The 20,432-nt window shown below is 38.2% G+C and overlaps 1 protein-coding gene and 1 non-coding gene across 4 annotated transcripts in view; both read right to left on the bottom strand.

The window, feature by feature from the left end:
• The window catches only part of Tnpo (transportin 1), a 78,781-nt gene that overhangs the window by 27,050 nt on the left and 31,299 nt on the right, over positions 1 to 20,432 (bottom strand). For all 3 annotated transcript variants that reach the window (XR_011712619.1, XM_071661138.1, XM_071661137.1), the window contains 5 exons: positions 12,629 to 12,778; positions 11,940 to 12,101; positions 10,015 to 10,122; positions 5,992 to 6,150; positions 5,623 to 5,710 (listed from right to left, as the gene is read on the bottom strand). Coding sequence is in view for 2 of the 3 variants with exons in the window: in XM_071661138.1 (XP_071517239.1) it covers positions 5,623 to 5,710; positions 5,992 to 6,150; positions 10,015 to 10,122; positions 11,940 to 12,101; positions 12,629 to 12,778 (667 nt within the window). In the remaining variant the exon portion in view is untranslated. The remainder of the gene's footprint in view (positions 1 to 5,622; positions 5,711 to 5,991; positions 6,151 to 10,014; positions 10,123 to 11,939; positions 12,102 to 12,628; positions 12,779 to 20,432) is intronic.
• LOC139748385 (small nucleolar RNA SNORA53) lies at positions 12,848 to 13,076 on the bottom strand. The gene has a single exon (XR_011712654.1). It is a non-coding gene; the product is annotated as a small nucleolar RNA SNORA53 (small nucleolar RNA).

Genomic DNA, 20,432 nt, shown 5'->3' with positions numbered 1-20,432 from the left:
TGGAAAGTTCTGTGGGGTCTGGATGTGGAAAGGGAGCTGTGGTTTCGGTGCATTATACATGACAGGTAGAGACTGAGTGTGAACGAATGTGGCCTCTGTTGTCTTTTCCTGGCGTTACCTCGCGCACATGAGGGGGGAGGGGGTTGTTATTTCATGTGTAGTGGGGCGGCGACAGGAATGAATAAGGGCAGACAGTATGAATTGTGTACATGTGTATATATGTATATGTCTGTGTGTGTACATATATATATATATATATATTTTTTTTTTTTTTTTTTTATACTTTGTCGCTGTCTCCCGCGTTTGCGAGGTAGCGCAAGGAAACAGACGAAAGAAATGGCCCAACCCCCCCCCATACACATGTACATACACACGTCCACACACGCAAATATACATACCTACACAGCTTTCCATGGTTTACCCCAGACGCTTCACATGCCTTGATTCAATCCACTGACAGCACGTCAACCCCTGTATACCACATCGCTCCAATTCACTCTATTCCTTGCCCTCCTTTCACCCTCCTGCATGTTCAGGCCCCGATCACACAAAATCTTTTTCACTCCATCTTTCCACCTCCAATTTGGTCTCCCTCTTCTCCTCGTTCCCTCCACCTCCGACACATATATCCTCTTGGTCAATCTTTCCTCACTCATTCTCTCCATGTGCCCAAACCATTTCAAAACACCCTCTTCTGCTCTCTCAACCACGCTCTTTTTATTTCCACACATCTCTCTTACCCTTACGTTACTTACTCGATCAAACCACCTCACACCACACATTTTCCTCAAACATCTCATTTCCAGCACATCCATCCTCCTGCGCACATCTCTATCCATAGCCCACGCCTCGCAACCATACAACATTGTTGGTACCACTATTCCTTCAAACATACCCATTTTTGCTTTCCGAGATAATGTTCTCGACTTCCACACATTTTTCAAGGCTCCCAAAATTTTCGCCCCCTCCCCCACCCTATGATCCACTTCCGCTTCCATGGTTCCATCCGCTGACAGATCCACTCCCAGATATCTAAAACACTTCACTTCCTCCAGTTTTTCTCCATTCAAACTCACCTCCCAATTGACTTGACCCTCACCCCTACTGTACCTAATAACCTTGCTCTTATTCACATATATTTTTTTTTTTTTCTTTTTTTTTTATACTTCAAACACTCTCCCTGTGAACTCCAGTCTAGCATTCTTTCCCCAAGCCCAAACCACCTTAAAGTACTATGTTTCATACATCGCAACGTATATATATATATATATATATATATATATTTTTTTCTTTTTTTTTCAAATAGTTTGAAAGAAAAAGAAAAGAAAAAAAAATATATATATATATATATATATATATGTTGCGATGTATAGGTATGTATATGTGCGTGTGTGGACGTGTATGTATATACATGTGTATGTGGGTGGGTTGGGCCATTCTTTCATCTGTTTCCTTGCACTACCTTGCTAAAGCAGGAGACAGCTACAAAGTATAATAATAATAATAATAAAAAAAAATGTGTGTGTATGAATGAATGGGCCATTCTTCATCTGTTTCCTGGTGCTACCTCACTGACACAGGAAACAGCAATCAAGTATAATATTAAACAGGGATGGTGTTTTACATTTGTGAGGCACCAACTCTTCTAACATTCTCTACTACCATAAAACCTTTCAAAATTCTGTAACATGTCCACATTTTCCACAACCTCTTTCAGTTAATTCCATCCATTCACTACTCTCACACCACACACCATAAAAGTATTTCTTTCCACATATCTTTTACCACACCATAAAAGTATTTCTTTGCATACATCTTTCACCAAGTTTCTTACTCAATTTAATGGTATGTCCTCTGATTGTCCTACACTACTTCTTTGAAAGAATTGTTACATCAACATCATCAATTTGGTTTAACAACTTAAAGGTTATGATCAGGACACCCCTCACTTTTCTCTCTTGGATGGTGGACAAATTTAAAGATTCAAGTCTCTCCTCTAACTTTATGTCTATATCTGACGCCCATTCCCTCCAGGAACTCGCATCAAAGGGGTGGCCATGACAAAAAGTTTCCCTTTTCCCATCATTATATGCCTCCCTCACAAATACCATTTCATGCATTCTCCTAACATTTCTCTTCCAATCTACTTCCCCATGTCGCAGGTGGTCTTCCTCTCGTGCCAACTTCCTTAATCATACTATCAAACACTCTCCCTGTGAACTCCAGTCTAGCATTCTTTCCCCAAGCCCAAACCACCTTAAAGTACTATGTTTCATTCACTCCATTACAACACAATTCATCTTTACATTCCGTTATTTCTCATACACCCCATTACTTTTTCATTCCATCTAGTCCTACCATGAGTTCTCTTAATTCTGGTACTATCTTCATTGCCTTCCTATGGACATTCTCTCCTGGCTTTTTGTGATTCTTTACGTGCAGTGACCAAACTTTAGAAGCACAATCTGTTTTGCCTTATGCACTATAAAAACAGCTTGCTAAACAATCTCTTATCCATTTACTTAAAAGCTATTCTAATACTTGTCAGAAGAAAGTTTGTCTCCTTCACTATATCTCAATGCCTGTTTCTGCCAGGAAGTCCCTGAAGTGGGTGGCCATGTTTAAAGTATCCATAACCGGTGAACCCCAGTGCCACTTCTTGGCCTTTTCTGCCTCACCATTAACAAGCAAATGGCAACTCAGGTGCAATGTTTCCAGAGGCTCCTACCTAAAGTTCTGACCAACTACTTCAACTTAATGTTACTACCTACTACTTCCAGCTAATGCTCCCATCTAATGTTCCTACCAACTTCTACCTACTACTTCTAGCTAATCTTTCCACCAAATGTTCCTACCAACTTCTATCCAATGCTCCTGCCTAATGTTTCTAATGACTACTTATATCTACATTACTCTTACCATTTTGTCAAAAGGGAGAGTTAGTGCCCAGCGGTCATTGCAGGAAAATCTAGTTCCAAAGAATCAGCTGTGAGAGTAAAATGCTGTAAAGTGTCATCTGACAAGGAGAGCTTGTATGTTTGTGGAGAGAACACCATTAGTCCATGTGTGGGTGAGGTGGAAAGAAAAGACAGCTAACTGGGTCAGAGGAGCGCAACTTGAGTCTCTTAAGTGCTGGCTTACTACACAGCAGTCACTAACCTTCTCGATACCCATGTGGGTAGTACCAGTAGCATACCTCCCTGGTCAGTAGCTGTCAACCACCTATGATCTTTCCTTTACTGTTCTCCTAATAATGACCTAAACATTTAGAAAATCAGAGGAAAATCTCTCTCCTAGCACATGAATGCTTTTGATCATTTCAAAACATTCAAATTATAATCGGAGAATGATACATCAAATTGTATTTTTCATGTATTCTATCTAAACAATTCTCTTCAGGAAGTTCTTACCAAATGTTTGAATTAATAATCATCTCCATATTCTGGAAAACATAAGAGAATATAGATGAAATAGATGGAAGTCTTACCTCGTGTTACAAACAGAGGACTGAGCCTTAGAGGGAATATCCTCATTTGGCCCCCTTCCCTGTTCCTTCTTTTGGAAAATTAAAAAAAAAAAGGTAGGGGAGGATTTCCAGCCCCCAGCTCCCTCCCCTTTTAGTCACCTTTTACAACACGCAGGGAAAACGTGGGAAGTATTCTTTCTCCCCTATCCCCAGGGAAAACAGCACAATTTGTAGTCAATATATAATATGAGCGAGAGTAATATGAAAATGAGATCAATACAGTGTGGTAAGGTATACTAAGAACTGTGTAACTGTAACTACTATCTATCTTTGTAATGATGAGTCTCAATACATAGAATGGCTTAATGAGTAAACGTAGAATTCAAGCAATGGAGACAATTTTACAAAGTTTAATAGGAGCCTCAATGATAATAAAGATCAGCTAAGGAATGTCAAGGAAGGAGTACAGAGAGTATAGACTTTGGTACAATGGATAATGAGTGAAGGGAGAACAATCAGAAAATGTCTAAATCATAAAATACTCCATTTCAGTGCATTTCCTAATCTACAACCAAGAATCAAATGAACTGAGGGGGATAACTTCACCCTTTCACTGTGAAATGTTTTTGTTTTCCATATTTCAATAAAAAAAAAAAAAAAGAATTTTTTTCTCCCTTACAGATGTCTCTATCACATATAACTCTAAAAAATAAAGCAAGAACATAAGGCAGCCACATCAGGTAGTAGATGGTAGCAACATCAGAGAGAAGAAACTGAAAACACTGTGCTTGGAGCTGCCCTCTGCCAGAGGCCTATTACAGGTGAGACACTAAAGGGTAAGCAGCAGCACTGGAATTCAACAGCTGTGGAGACTCCTTTGCCGAGGCCACCCCCTCAAAGGAGTTGCCAGAGAACAGGGCTCAGAGATGTAGACAAGTAGACTGTTATACATACTCCCAGAAAAATAATAAGCTTTCATCTATACTAGTGTTGAATGGCAAAGATATGATGAATGCGTACTCTAGCAGGTGGCATGGAGCCTTGTTATTTATGTAAATATATGATAATGAGTTTTTTGTAAGAGTGATTTGTATCAATCTAAACACATTATGGATTTCTCCAGTTAGGATTTCACACATAGCAAACATATAATCTACCCGTCTTTTTTTTTTTTTTTTTTTTTTTTTTTTTTTTTTTTTTACAATTCATAAATATTCATGTATTCACCTTAAAGACAGAACATTATCTACATAGAATAAATCTTAATTTCATGAAAAAATCCATAAATCTCCTTCCTACTATGAGAATGCAGTTTCATTTTCATATGATTTATAAGTGACAATGGTACATATTTTTCTTTTCCGGTGTGTTGTACAGTTCCTGGTAACATCTATGACTAACTTACGGAATCAAACATCAGCTGGGAATATAAATGAAGGGGTGATGGATGAGAGCCATAACCATAGCATGGTGTACTTGACTACATACACCCTTGAAAGTTGCACAGTGCAATAAAAGGGTTCATAGAGGATCCTGTATATACAAATACACAATCCAGATGCACTGTTGGAGTTAACTTACAGGACTTAGTAACAATCAAATTTACAAATCCCTTGTCTATATTTCTTTTTCTTTTCTTTTCATTCATACTATTTGCCATTTCCCGCATTAGCGAGGTAGCGTTCAGAACAGAGGACTGGGCCTTAGAGGGAATATCCTCACCTGGCCCCCTTCTCTGTTCCTTCTTCTTCTTCTTCTTTTTTTTTTTTTTTTTGGGGGGGGGGGGGGGGGGGGGGGGGGACGACTTCCAGCCACCCGCTCCCTCCCCTTTTAGTCGCCTTCTATGACACGCAGGGAATACGTGGGAAGTATTCTTTCTCCCCTATCCCCAGGGATAATCTTTCTTTGATACTCTTTATTTCTATCACAAGTATAATTACAAAGGACTAACTGAAAAATTAAATATGAAGAAAACACTACAATCATAAAAACTATATTCCCATTTTATAAAGCAAGCAGTAAACTAAAAAAAAAAAAAAAAAAAACTTTACCTCAAATATTAGAACAACCACATAACTAATACATTAGTTTTACTACATAAATACATGAATAGTCTTACCAAATTTGTTAAATAAACTAAAAAAAAATCTACTTACATATACAAGGAGCCACATACTGGAAACATGCTTTGGTCAGGTCACCCAGTAGTGCAAAGGAGCTTTGTCTAACTTCTGGCATGGGGTCCTGTTAGAAATTTTCATGGGGTTAGATTCAGGGATTTTGGGATTTATTAATCTATGACTCTTAATACTATATGCAAAAACTAAGGACTTTTCATATCTAATTACAATCACAATATGTATTAGTAACTACTGAAAATAACCTAAGAGAAAGAAAAAATTACTATGAAAGCAAACCAACATATATATCAATATACTGAAACACAATGGCTAACACACCATTCTACACTTATGATAACCTAACCTGGTTAAGTTACACATGCACACACACCCCATCTGTTGTACCTGCATTGCCTGGTAAAGCAGCTGCATAATATTAGACTGCTGAACCAGCTGTCCCACATGACCATTAAGTCCCTCTGCTAACCCAGACAACAGGTCCAGTGATACGATCATGAAGTCCTTATCTGCAGCTTCAAACTGCCCAGGATTTTGTGCATGGGCCTGAAATTAACGTAAAGTATCTAATTACTGCGAAATGTACTTAACAGCAATTGGATCCAATTATAACTGAACTCAGTTCAACTGCATACAAAACTTTATTACATGCTCTGCATAAGGCGAAAAAAAAAAAAAATATGCTACCTCGCTATGCAGGGAAGGCAAATATGTATGAAAAAAAAAAAAAAATAATGTGAAGGAAGGAGAATGGGTGGTGAGGGGAATATGTAAGGATCAAAGTTTTGACGGATGAAAGTGAGGATGTCTCGGCCAATAAATAACAGCATAAATGTTAATTAAGGTAAAAAATCTATTGAAGAAGGGCGTGGTAGTTACTCGGAGGGGACAACATAACATCAAGTAGGCTAGAAAGTTACTCACTGAGAGCAAGCAATTACTTGTGGTATGTATATATTTCCTAATGGGGAAAACAAATGTTTTGTTTTCAGTTTAATACTATCAACAATTAGATTCATTTATCTTTTAAGGTTTCAAAGCTTCCTAAAATATTTGAACAAAAACTAAGACAAAGGGCTTTGTATCTAGAGAAAAGATGATTGCTATAAATAGACCATGCATCAATATGAAAGTAACAAATAAAAACTTACCAGTCAACAAGAACGAGAAAAATCTTGGCAGTCTCTATGGATTTGTGAAATCACTAATAAATATACTGTCACAAAGGCCACTCATCAACTCGATTGTATTAAAAACCTTTTCATGCTTATTATGCTCACTGTACTAGGTTAAAAGTAAATCATGATATGTGTCAAGCGCTTAGATTATTAGATACAAGTCGCATCAAAGAGCAGTTAGAAAAGTTCTGGGTAACGCCAGGACTTTCACATAAAAATTAGTCCTATGGTGACTATAAATATATACACCAAAATGTACTATCCACAAAGAAACCCCATAGACTATTTTCCTAAGATGCCCAATTCCAGCCCACTGACAGCATGTCAACCCCCAAACACTATACAAGGGATGTCCCATGCACACTGCAGCATTATCAAGCTTGGTTCTGATTATGCACGCTAAAAACAATGAGATCCACGTTACAAACTGAAGCAGAAAGTCCTGAGTATCAGTGCTTCCTTGCCGTAACAGAGGAGTGTCACACAACCACAGGGTGTATCTATCCAAGCCCAGTAGAATCCTGCTGGGTGCTGGCAAGATGCATACACAAATACATAAATGAAGTCTTGTCATCTTGTCCTTATCACCCATGCTTTGCCAGCAGTGTTCTTTCTTACTGTGACTTGTGCCAAATGAGGAACTCCACATCCACAAGTGATCTTCATACAAACTTTTAATACAAATACCTTTACTTTTCGTTTTTTGTTTTTTTGCCCTTTATACATAGCAAAGTATAGCCTCCATTCCTATAGCTATTAATATAGGTGATGGTGACCCAGAGAGGACATGGAAAGTGATACATTTAGAGCAAAACATGGACTTACTCATTATCCTTCCAAAGTGGCAAAAATGCAGTGTTCGTTGCAAGACATTTTGGTATCTGTCAATGGTATAAGCCATAGTAATTCAAACTTGCTGTTTCGAAGTATTACATGCAATTAAGAAGTGTTTACCAGGATTCATCTTTCAAGGGGCACTGGAGTTCTTTAGTTAAGGAGACTCTTGCCATGGCAACTACTTTGAGGGAGTTCCAATTGAAACAAGTGTCAGAGATATCGATAGATAGGGTCCCTCCACCTAACTTACCATTTCCCACATGCCTATTACCTTGCCAACAGCAGTTCTAGCAACCAAGGGGTCTTCCATGAACACATCACATAGTTGGCAAGGGACTGCTGTACCACGAGTTGCATTGGGTTACATTCCTTTAAGGCCTGTTACCAACTTATGCCCATGCTTTAAAGGGGGGTTACACTCTTGTTCAAAATTTTCCTATGCTCATGCCATACAGGACTTTAAGATGCTGTGCAAATTTTTCAAATGCAAGTCTTATGGACACACTAAAACTGAAACATACCATCTGCATACGGCAGTCATGACAAAATTTAGACAACATCAGCACTTCATGAAAACTCGGCAAAAAAAGGTACTGAAAGAGATGGTGATGTGGGCATGAGATATCACTTGCATGGAAAGAGGTGGAATGAATTTTCTAATTCATCAGCTGTTGCCACATTATAAGGATTGTAGATGATATTTAATTAAATGAAAAGCATACTGATGGAGGTTTAGGTGGTGGTGGAGTGGACGGGTAGAGAGGGTTAGGTTAGGTTGGGATGAACTGGGAGGGGCACTAGGTTTGTCATCCCTTAATAATCTGACAAAACAAATGTAACCAAAATAAAGGTAATACCAACAACATTTAAAGGAAACTTAATCAAAATAGCCACATGGCTAGAAGTGGTGGTGGAATGGAATGGGTGGAACGAAGTTATTAGGAGGGAGAGAGATGTGCAGTAGGGTCACCCATATGATCCCCAACTATGATTCAACAGCTGTTGAAAGATCACAGATAATACACACTTTACATAGTACTTCAAAACCTTGGGATTTTCTGAATGAAACAAGCCCTGGATGAACCTTAATCCTTTGAATGTGATGGTCCAAATTTCCATCTCTGAGCTTACTTCCTCTTAAATGTGAGCATTAAAAATTCTCTCGCTCATTTAAAGAAAGATATCCAGTGTCATCTTTCATCTTTTATGATTTTTGTCGTGGTATCCAGAAACATGCATGCTATCCCTCAAGAGACTACCAAATACCAACAGTACTTATCATCTCTGCATTTTTACCATACACCTGGTAAGGTACAAATATTAACCCTCATAATATGATTTGTAAATATGAACTGTAAATTTTCCTACTCCTATGAACAAGATTTATCAGGTTTTGATGAAAGACAAAGACAAGATAAAGTGGTGTTAGCTCTTCTGGTAATCATTTTCTCTTTCATGGCTTTATGAGTATGAGGAAGAAAAAGATAAATTGCAACAGACGAACTAGAACTAATTCAAGCTAAATTGTGGGACTGACTCTTCAAAAGTGAGGAATTCCTTAAGTATGTCTAATAACACTGTGATGAAGACAAACCGAACATGCCAGCACAAACATAAGAGTGGACTATAATTTCCTCCTTGGTTTCCCCCTCCTCATTTCCTTTCTTTGATTCCAACAGGTAAACTGTCTGAGTCAGTCTTCCTTCCATCATACTCTATATGTCTGAACCTACCCAGTATACTTTAATTACATTTTATTTACCAGACTATTTTCTTCAACACCAATCAAACCCCATCCCTATCTACATATCTTATCTATCAGCAAGAGAAAATCTTGCATAAATTTTTCTACCTCTGATACAATACATAAATACAACTGTTAGTGAGGGGAAGATTAACTCTGACAAGAAACTATGAAAAATTACAGAAGCGAGGGTGATTGAAAAGGAAGGAAAAACTAGGAAGTGGGAAAGGACAGATGATGATATATACTTCTGATATTTCTAGAGACTGACAGAGTGAAACTGGATTGATGTGGTGTATGAGTATGCTATCAGTGGGTTGAAACAAGAAATATCGACAGGTGAAGTACACCATGAAGCAGTATGCAGGGCATGGCTATGGAAAGTGGACTTTGGTTTCAGTACATTATACTTTAAGTCTGATTGACTGTATGCAAACAATGCCACTTTTTAGTATATATCACTTGCAAAATCACCAAACCTTCCAAGAGAATTCTGAAGTACTAACTTAAATGTTTCTTCCTGGAACCTCTGTGCAAAATATAAAAATCTTGTTTCCAAGGGTTTAATAATGATTCTACCAGTGATCATGCAAAAAAAAAAAATGCAAAAAACAGTGTTCATGGTATGAACAAACAGAAAAGACATCTCACCATTGTCTGATTGAGTGTCTGCTCCACTAATGAGACACACCGCTGGTAAACAGGACCACAATATGGCAAGAATCCTGACTGTAGAGCTGTTGCCACACTTGACAAGCACTGTGAAGTTGATCATCACATGAAATATAAAACAGGACTAGATGCATACAATAAATCATAAAACATGCAAGGAGTAAATTCTAAATAAAATAAAAATCAAATGGTAGACTTGCAATCAAATTGAAATCTGTATGCCACAACAATCTGGTAAATCTTCTGCCAATATGTTAACAGTCTTCTGGGCAACAGCATATAATATATAAACACATAAATATGACAAGCATAAATGGAACTGCCAAAGAATCACCAAAAAGAAATATATCAAAACTACTGAGAAAATGAAGAATGATGCTAAAATATACAATAATAAAAATGAAAATATGGATAAAAAGGGTGTAATTCATATAAACAGAGCCTGGTTGTAGAGGGAGAGCTATAGTTTCAGTGTATTACACATGACAGAGAATGGATGTGAGTAGAGGTGGCCTTTGTTCATCTGTTCCTGGTGCTACCTTGTGTGGTATTTTTTTCTCCATTTTTGATTGCCGTTTCCAACTAGGAACATACAAAGAAAGGCCGCACATGCTCACATCCATTCTTAGCTGGCATGTGTGATGCTTTAAAACCACAGCTCCCTATATATATATATATATTTTTCAAATTATTCGCCATTTCCCACGTTAGCAAGGTAGCGTTAAGAACAGAGGACTGGGTCTCTGAGGGAATATCCTCCCCTCTCATATTTTTTTTTCTTTTTTTTTAATTTTCCAAAAGAAGGAACAGAGGGGGGCCAGGCGAGGATATTCCACAAAGGCCCAGTCCTCTGTTCTTAACGCTACCTCGCTAATGCGGGAAATGGCAGATAGTTTAAAAGAAAGAAAATATATATATATATATATATATATATATATATATATATATATATATATATATATATATATATATATATATTTTTTTTTTCATACTATTCGTCATTTCCCACGTTAGCGAGGTAGCGTTAAGAACAGAGGACTGGGGCCTTTGAGGGAACATCCTCACCTGGCACCCTTCTCTGCTCCTTCTTTTGGAAAATTAAAAAAAATGAGAGGGGGAGGATTTCCAGCTCCCTGCTCCCTCCCCTTTTAGTCGTCTTCTACGACACGCAGGGAATACATGGGAAGTATTCTTTCTCCCCTATCCCCAGGGATAGGGGAGAAACATATATATATATATTGGAAAGGATCACAATTTTGCGTGTGATCAAGATATTCCTATGAGTCCACGGGGAAAATGAAACACGAAAAGTTCCCAAGTGCACTTTCGTGTAATAATCACATCATCAGGGGAGACACAAGAGAGAAATATAACAGTCAGTTGATATACATCGAAGAGATGAAGCTAGGACGCCATTTGGTAAACATGTGATTTTAATAAATTCCACTGCAATACCATCCAAACCCGCCGCCTTGCCGGCTTTCATCTTCCGCAAAGCTTTTACTACCTCTTCTCTGTTTACCAAATCATTCTCCCTAGCCCTCTCACTTTGCAGCATAAATTAAAATGAGAGACCGCTGTGTGCTGAAAAAGGATGGAATACCCGACTTAAAAAAAAGGGCATACATATGTCAAGTAGCAGTTAAATGGACTATATATAATAAAATCTTATGTAGAGTTCTAAATACGCACAATAACTTTCGCTAGTCTGAAAGTACTACACACAATTTCACAAACATAAGCCATAAACCTGAGCATACATTTACCTGAAAGACAATATATGTACAATAGGAAACTAGGCTGCAACAGTCATGTGTGCAGGATACTGCTTATGTAATGCTTATAGGATGGCAATGAAAAGGCAGCATCCTCAGCAGATTTCAAAGGCTAAAACTGGTCCTTACCTCTAGCAGGGGAAAGAGGTCCTTATCTTCATCCTTCAGTACATTCCACTTTTCTATCAATGGTGGCATGAGCATCTGTATGTACTCTTCCTTATTCAGATAATTTCCAACCGAGTCTGCTAGAGTACCTATGGCATCATACAGTATGAGAAGATTTTTTGCCTGAAAGAAAATATTCAGATTAGTCCATGAAAACTATAAAAATTCTCAAGCATAAAAAAATGCAATAGAAACATCTGGATATGGGTTCTAGGAAATAACACAAAGCAGAATCAATCTAGGGATATTTCATCTGGGCATTCCAAATGCAAGAGCAGTTTGTACATATAGGCACTGCCTAGAAAAAATAAAAATAAAATGGAACATGCTAACAACAGTGTAGAATGCCCCATTTCCAGAGCCTGAATTACCGTGCTCCTACCCTTCAGATCAATATTTTTCAAACGAGTACATAAGAGGAATAATTTCTGATCATATATAACTGCATTTTTCTTATGTAAGGGCTTGTAACTGGACTCTAGTCAAACTTAAAATCAACTATGCAATCTGTGTGAATGTGTAAGCTACTGCCTCACCATCACGTATGACATTTCAAAATGGCCTTAATCATGAGAACTCGTATCTTTAACTGACACTGAAAGGGTTGTTTATTGGTTACAATTAAGTTCTACTACATGCATGTCACCAACCTGATATTTCTTGAAAGCAAAAACTAATGTTTTGAGGATGTCAGCCAGGTATGGAACCAATTCAGTACATGCTTCTTCTTCAAGGGTTGCAAAAGCAGAGCATGCTGCTTCTTGCACTCGTTTATTGCTGTCCAAAACACATTTCAGCAGCTGAAAAGATAACTGGCAATGTAAATTACTCTAAAAGTACTATGTGTACATCAAAATCTGAATCGTATTTATGTCCCCAACACTGACCAATCACCCCAGTACACTCACACATGTCTGCAGAACAAGCAAGACAATTCTTTCCCACACCTGTAAAGGATGGTCAAGTGTGACTGGGGAGGCCTAGCCAGCAGGAGGAGGTGCCTTTGTCTTGCATGCCAATGACTCATTCACCGACAATGGCCAACAACTAAAGTTGGTGGATCTATAAATCCTGTCTGGTGGATCTAAGGAACATGCTAGTAACTATACTGTGATCATTAAAAGGCTGCAAGAAAACTGAACACAAAAGCTGTGTGTTTACTCTTCTCCATTAGTTTCAAAAGGCTTCTTCATGAAAGAGACTATGAAAACTAATCAAGAGTATTTAACTCCTATTTGTTCCTTTGAGTTTCCTTAATACCTTCAAGCCATTTGGCATCATGAATTGCAGTGTATAACATAATCATTACATCAACTCCATTTCACATATACCAAGACATCCAAATAAATTTGCAGTCAAAGGAGAGCTACAAGTACTCTAAATTCTAAAAGTCAATGTAGGAACTTCTTTATATACGACATATCTAGGTACAATCACTATTTACAAAATGTTCTTATTCAATTTTGAACAACAAATACCAAATATACAATTAAATCATCCACTTAATGATGACTTATCTCACTAATTCATCCGTAAATTGTTAAATCAATAACTCCCAGATAGTAAGATGGAACTTTTAATCAAAACAAGTGATATCTAAAGAAATGCTAAAATAAGATAGAAGTATGATCTAAAATGGTATCAATTCCAAGAACTGCAACCGATCTTAATGTGTGGCACAGAATAAAACTTGTATTTCTTTATAATATAAAACTTGATTTCTTAACCTTCTATTATCCATTATCTAATATCACTATCATATCACAAATTAAACAAAAATCTAAACAAGCAATCTTTAGAAATAAGCATAAAAGCAATTACACAATCATATTTTGTCAATTTCTATAACCACGTTCATTTCACGATAAAAATAATGGAACTTTAATCAAACTCACAAACCATAAAACAGCTAAAAGAAACTGAAATTTTATCTCTTTAGACAGCTACACAGTAGAGGTGACCAAATAAGGCTGTTCTTAATCAGTATTTGGTGTAGACAACATGGAAAAAGCAAGAAAAACATACACTAACACAGGAAATGGCAAACAAGTATGGGGAGTGGAACATTCTTTTTTCATGTGTGTTTATTGTTTCCCATAGCGGCCAAATCTCACTTTAATGGTTAGTCTACCTACATCTCTGATGCAGGTTCCCTTTGATAATTCCCTCAAGAGGATATCTATGCCAAAATGGTACTTATAACTGGTGAACTCCAGTGCTGCCTCTAAGCCTTTGGTGGCCTTCACCTTAACAGGCCACTGGCAGTGGGCAACTCAAGCACACTGTTTTCAGAGGCTTCTACCTAATGTTCCAACCTGTTACTTCTACCTAATGTGCCTTCTATGTTCCTTCCAACTACTTCTATCTAATGCTCCAACAATTTTGCCAAGAGGCAAGGATAGAACATAACTCACCACAGGAAAACCTATTTACAAAGGAGTTTTATGAGTTAAGTACAGTTATCAACACTAAAAAAAAAAAAAAAAAAAAAAAAAAAAAAAAAAAAAAAAAAAAAGCATAAATTACAGTAAAACCAGTATAAAGTACATTTGATCATCATTCGTCTTCAGAAATATTCCTTGGAATCTGACTGTCAATATTAACAATACTGGCAAATGCAAGACCACTAGCAAGTTATGGAATATGGGGACAAAACATTAGTGAAATATTTTTTTTTTTTTTTTTTTTTTTTTTTTTACTTTGTCGCTGTCTCCCGCGTTTGCGAGGTAGCGCAAGGAAACAGACGAAAGAATGGCCCAACCCACCCACATACACATGTATATACATACACGTCCACACACGAACATATACATACCTATACAACTCAACATAGACATAAATATAAACACATAGACATATACATATATACAAATGTACATAATTCATACTGTCTGCCTTTATTCATTCCCAATGCCACCCCACCACACACAAAATAACAACTCCCTCCCCCTGCATGTGCGCGAGGTAGCGCTAGGAAAAGACAACAAAGGCCACATACCTCCCTGGTACTTACTTCCTACCCCAGGAGTCCCTTCTATCTTTATGAGACCCCTGCAGTGCTCAAGCAGCTAGCTATGTCCATCAGTCATAAAGTGTTGTGATGTGTGTGTGTGTGTGTGTGTGTGTGTGTGTGTGTGTGTGTGTGTGTGTGTGTGTGTGTGTGTGTGTAGAGACTGCAGGGACACTTAACTAGTAAGAGCTCTGTATTCTTTCTGGTAGTTGCATCACAAGCACGAAGGGCTTGGGATATGGCAAAATGGTGTTTGTATTAGTGCAGCCATTGGTGATGTTCAGAAGACAGTCAAGCCACTAAATGTGTGCATGCGTGCATGTGTGTCCTGATAGATGGCAGTGTGACTCAGGGATCCTGGTTTCTGATACATGTTTAGTCTAATAGCTTTGAGTTTAAGACTGTGTTGTGAGGGTAGCTGTTTGGTACTTATTGGGTTAGTTCAGTGTATATGCATTTTGTCAGTTACATTTGTTTGGGATGGGAGGGTAGTGGGAAATCTGAGTAAAGGTCACTGATCCGTGAGGCTGGGGATAAATTTTCTATCTTAATTTTGGGATTGGTGGTTCATTATAGTGGGATGCATGGGAGGGGTCTGGAGCTCTTGTACAGAACAAGTCCTGAAAATGTCAAGGTGGAACTGCTCTGGAGGGATTTTTGTTTCACTGTGAAGGTGTTGTGTGTTTGTTGTTGTCATGCAGCCACTGATTGTTCTGAGTGCCCTGTTTTGTGTGATTTGCAGCTTTATCATATTTGATTTTGAGTGTCAAAGACCATGCAGGTGAGGCATAGTTTTAAAGTAGCATGGATGAACTGTTCCCACAGGGTGCTGAAGGATTCTTTTACTAGTCCAAATCTGGTGCCTGTGAAAATGTTCTGATGGCATCAAGTTTGCATGAAGCTTCTGTGTTCATCATATTCATATAGGGAGTGAATGAACATATGTGATGCCAAGACTGGCTGGAGTTTTGCTCAGGAGTGACTGTCCACTTAAGATGACTGAAGGGTGTAAACTGGATTCATGTCTATCTAATGTTAAAAGAGTGACTGAAGACTTATGTAGATGCAAATATTGTCCTTGGTAAGCAATTGTTCCAACTATGTAATGTAGTGCTGCATATATGATACCTCTACTGTGGTGTCAGGGTATGGTCATTGTGAGGTTGTCTGCATTATAAGAACCGTTTACTTTGTTGGTACAATCATCCATAAAAGTAAAAAGCAATGGATGAAGTTTTAAGTACAATTAATTTATATGATTTAGTCCCAAAAGTGAATCACATGTTAATGGATATAAACATGGAAAAAGGATGTCATTCAAGAATGATACATATACCAACTCAGCACCAGGATAAGGAGAGTTATCACCCGAAGACTGACACATCTAAATGATTGGCTCTAAATGCTTGGGTTTAAACATCACATTATACAATTTCATATCTTCAACCTACGTGCAATTGGTAAGTGCTAACAACACTAAGAGTAATATTCAGCATTATCTGATCTTTAGGTTTAGAACCCTCTATTTACAACGAAAACCACCAAGCTGAAATTCATGAAACTGAGAATCCCCAGATTTCACTGTTCCTCATCATGAACATTCATCATGATCCTGGTGTACAAGACTGCTAGAGAGTGGATATGTAAAAACAAGGCTGTTGTTCATTTATTCGTAAGGAGGGAGAAGTTACTGAAATAACATTATCACGATAAGGACTAAACTCATTAGATAAATATCGTTTCAGTAATTTTCAAACGAATCCCAGAATTGTTATGGGCACCCTCAAAAAGTGATACCATAAAAACACCTAAACTGCATGTACGGAAGACTATGAAAGTGTGAACCACAAACACTGTACTGTACTCCAAAAACTGAAAAGAGAGATACTCCAATGACAATGCTACAAATCTAAACCAATACAGTTGTACAGTTCGGTGAAATGGTTTGCACAGTTCCATAAACTGGAACAAAGGCATGCAACTGTGTATTACATGAATGCTCTCAAGTATGTTAATGAACTACTGAGACACATTCAGGTCCTCTTAGCTTGTAAAACCCCACAAGCATTAATAAAAGATAAAGACAAGCATGTTAATGAAATTAAGCATGATGCAATTACAGATATATCATGAGAAAATCTGACTCCATGAAAACACTTAAAAAATTCAACCATGGAATAATAAAAAAATAGACAAATTTGCCTAAAGAACAAAGCCAATACTCCAATTACAGAAAATATCTCATTTTTTAAAACAAAAGTGGGAAATGGCGATCAAGTATAATAAATATATAAGTAACCTAAAAGTAAACTACTCCATAAGCAAAAATCATGCAAAATAGATTCCAAAACCTTCTGCCTTTCATATATAATAAAGTGCAGTAGTTCACTACGATCTAGTTTCTTTTTTACTATAATGCCTTTCCTATTTTAGCAATATGGACTGAAAAGCATACAATGCCCAAAATAGTTCATACCATCCCTTTCAAATGCTTGTTCAAATCACTGAAAACAAGTTGCCCCAATCAACATTGACACATTTCAGTGTATCCTGTGCACGCTTCTTGCCCTCCAGAATGCTCAGGAGCCAGTATCCTAATACCTTATTAACTAGATCCTTCCATCTTCTCAGCACCCCCCTCAGCCTTGCTTCTTCCACTTCCCAAGCACAAACTTTTAGTTGCATTACTTCATCCTCTCCATATCCTCGAATCATTTCATCAAAACCTGGTCATTCCTCTCAATCTCCCTGTATTTACTACCACACCTCTCCTCCGACATTGTCATTCTTTACATGGTCAACCCACTTAACATCACATATCATCCTTTAGCATTTAATTTCCAAGACACCTACCCTCTCCCTGTTGGGACATCTATACCTTCAAACATTCCCATGTTTGCCCTTCCAGTTAACGAATGGCCTCTATCTACCTACCTATATCTCTGATGCCTGTTCCCTTTGGAAAATCCTTCAAGAGAGTGAGCACAGCAAGTCTCCATCACTGGTGAATTTCAGTGCTGCCTCTTAGCCTTTAGTCTCAACCTTAGTGGGCCACTGGCTAAGGGCAACTCCAGCACAGTGTTTCCAAAGGCTCCTACCTAATGTTCCCACCAACTACTAATTACCTAATGTGTCAACCTAATGTTCTCACCAACTACTATTACCTAATGTGTCTACCTATGTTCCGACCTACTACTTCTACCTAATGCTTCCAGCTAATGCTCCGACCACTATTTCTACCTTATGTTTCTACTTAATGCTCCTGTCTAATGTTCAAACTCACTACTTAAATCTATTGTTCATAGCATTTTGCCAAAAAGCAGGGCTTGTGCATATCACTCTGCAAAAAAAAAAAAAAAAAAAAAAAAAAAAAAAATCTAGTTAGAAAATGAGTAGAGTGAGCTAGGGTTTGTCAAGCATTATCTGTGACAAGGAGAGATTGTATGTTTGTGGAGAGAATGACCTCTACTTCCATAAACTCCTTCATGCACCCAAGACCTTTGCTCCATTACAAATGACTACAAATTACATTCACAAACAGATCAAATAATCACACAGGCTACCATGGTGTAGTGGGTAGAGCAACTGACCATACTTAAAGCTGAGACTTGTCCAGGTTCAAATCCTGGGAGCAGCAGTTAGCTCACAGCCAACCCTGCTGTTCCTCCTCCTCTTGGGGCAAATCTATAAATGTGTACCTGGCTTAGACTGAGGGTGTGTAAGTTTGTATAAACATTAAATGCATAGCACAAATATGTACAAGGTTAGAGATGCAGCAACACAGGTATAAAAATCACAAACCATAACACAAAATCTTTTCACATTTCCCAAGTTAGTATGGAAGCATCAGGAACACAAAGAGAACAGTCTTACTTGCTCACAACCACTCTCTACTCTATCTGTCATGTATAGTGCACCAAAACTAGAGCTCCCAATCAAAAACCAACACCTAAAGACCTCTACATGGTTTCCCCAACTATTCTACATACCTTGGTTCAGCCATCTGACATGTTATCCTCTACATAACATATTGTTCCAAATTACTCTTATTTCATACACATACCTCACACCCTCCAGCAAGTTCAACTCTTACTAACTAAACCCATCTTTCCCACCATCCTTTTGTCACAAACTCAGTCTCCCCTACCCCATGCTTCCTCCACTTCTTACACATACAACCTCTTAGTCTCACCTCACTCACCCTCTCAACATCTCCCAAAAAAATTCAGCACACCATTTTTAGTTATCAAAACCATACTCTTCATACTACCACATCCCTCTCTTACCCTGTTATTTCTTACTTGATCAATCCTCTTAACACCGTACATTATCCTCAAGCTTTTCACCTTAAACACATCCAACCCCCTATGTACTTTTTCATGAAGGGCCTGTGAACATGTAAAACATCAAACACACACATCTCTGCTCATATGCAGAGACCTCTCTTTACACACACTACACAATATACCCACAACCTTTGCTCCCTTGACATCCATAGTTGTAGCAAGAGCCACACTACATCCCAGATACATGAAATACCCTCCTTCATCCAGATTCACACCAATCAAACACACTCAATCTCTTCCCTGCTAAAGCCCATTCCCTTCTTTCACTCACGTTAACTTTCAAATTTCTTCTTTCACTCTCTCTTCCACATAACTATCAAACTCCTTCTTTCACACACCCTCTCAAATGTGAACACCAGCACAAATACTATCTATCTATCTACCCATATCCCTGAAGCCTGGTCTCATCTGTAACATCCTCACGGGGTGGCCATGGCAAGGTCTCCATAACTAGTGATCTCTACTGCCGCTTCATAGCTTTTAGTGGCTCACTTTTAGCATGCCACTGGCAAAGGGCATCTGTAGCACAGCAATTGCAGAGGCTCCTACAAATTCCTACTATTTTTTTTTTTTTTTTTTTTTGCTTTGTCGCTGTCTCCCACGTTTGCGAGGTAGCGCAAGGAAACAGACGAAAGAAATGGCCCAACCCACCCCCATACACATGTATATACATACGTCCACACACGCAAATATACATACCTACACAGCTTTCCATGGTTTACCCCAGACGCTTCACATGCCTTGATTCAATCCACTGACAGCACGTCAACCCCGGTATACCACATCGCTCCAATTCACTCTATTCCTTGCCCTCCTTTCACCCTCCTGCATGTTCAGGCCCCGATCACACAAAATCTTTTTCACTCCATCTTTCCACCTCCAATTTGGTCTCCCTCTTCTCCTCGTTCCCTCCACCTCCGACACATATATTCTCTTGGTCAATCTTTCCTCACTCATTCTCTCCATGTGCCCGAACCATTTCAAAACACCCTCTTCTGCTCTCTCAACCACGCTCTTTTTATTTCCACACATCTCTCTTACCCTTACGTTACTTACTCGATCAAACCACCTCACACCACACATTGTCCTCAAACATCT

This window comes from Panulirus ornatus, chromosome 73 (genome assembly GCF_036320965.1).
Source record: "Panulirus ornatus isolate Po-2019 chromosome 73, ASM3632096v1, whole genome shotgun sequence".
In the NCBI taxonomy this organism is placed as follows: Eukaryota; Metazoa; Arthropoda; class Malacostraca; order Decapoda; family Palinuridae; genus Panulirus; species Panulirus ornatus.
The sequence above is the reverse complement of the archived record's forward strand: the minus strand, read 5'-3'. Positions and strand labels throughout refer to the sequence as shown.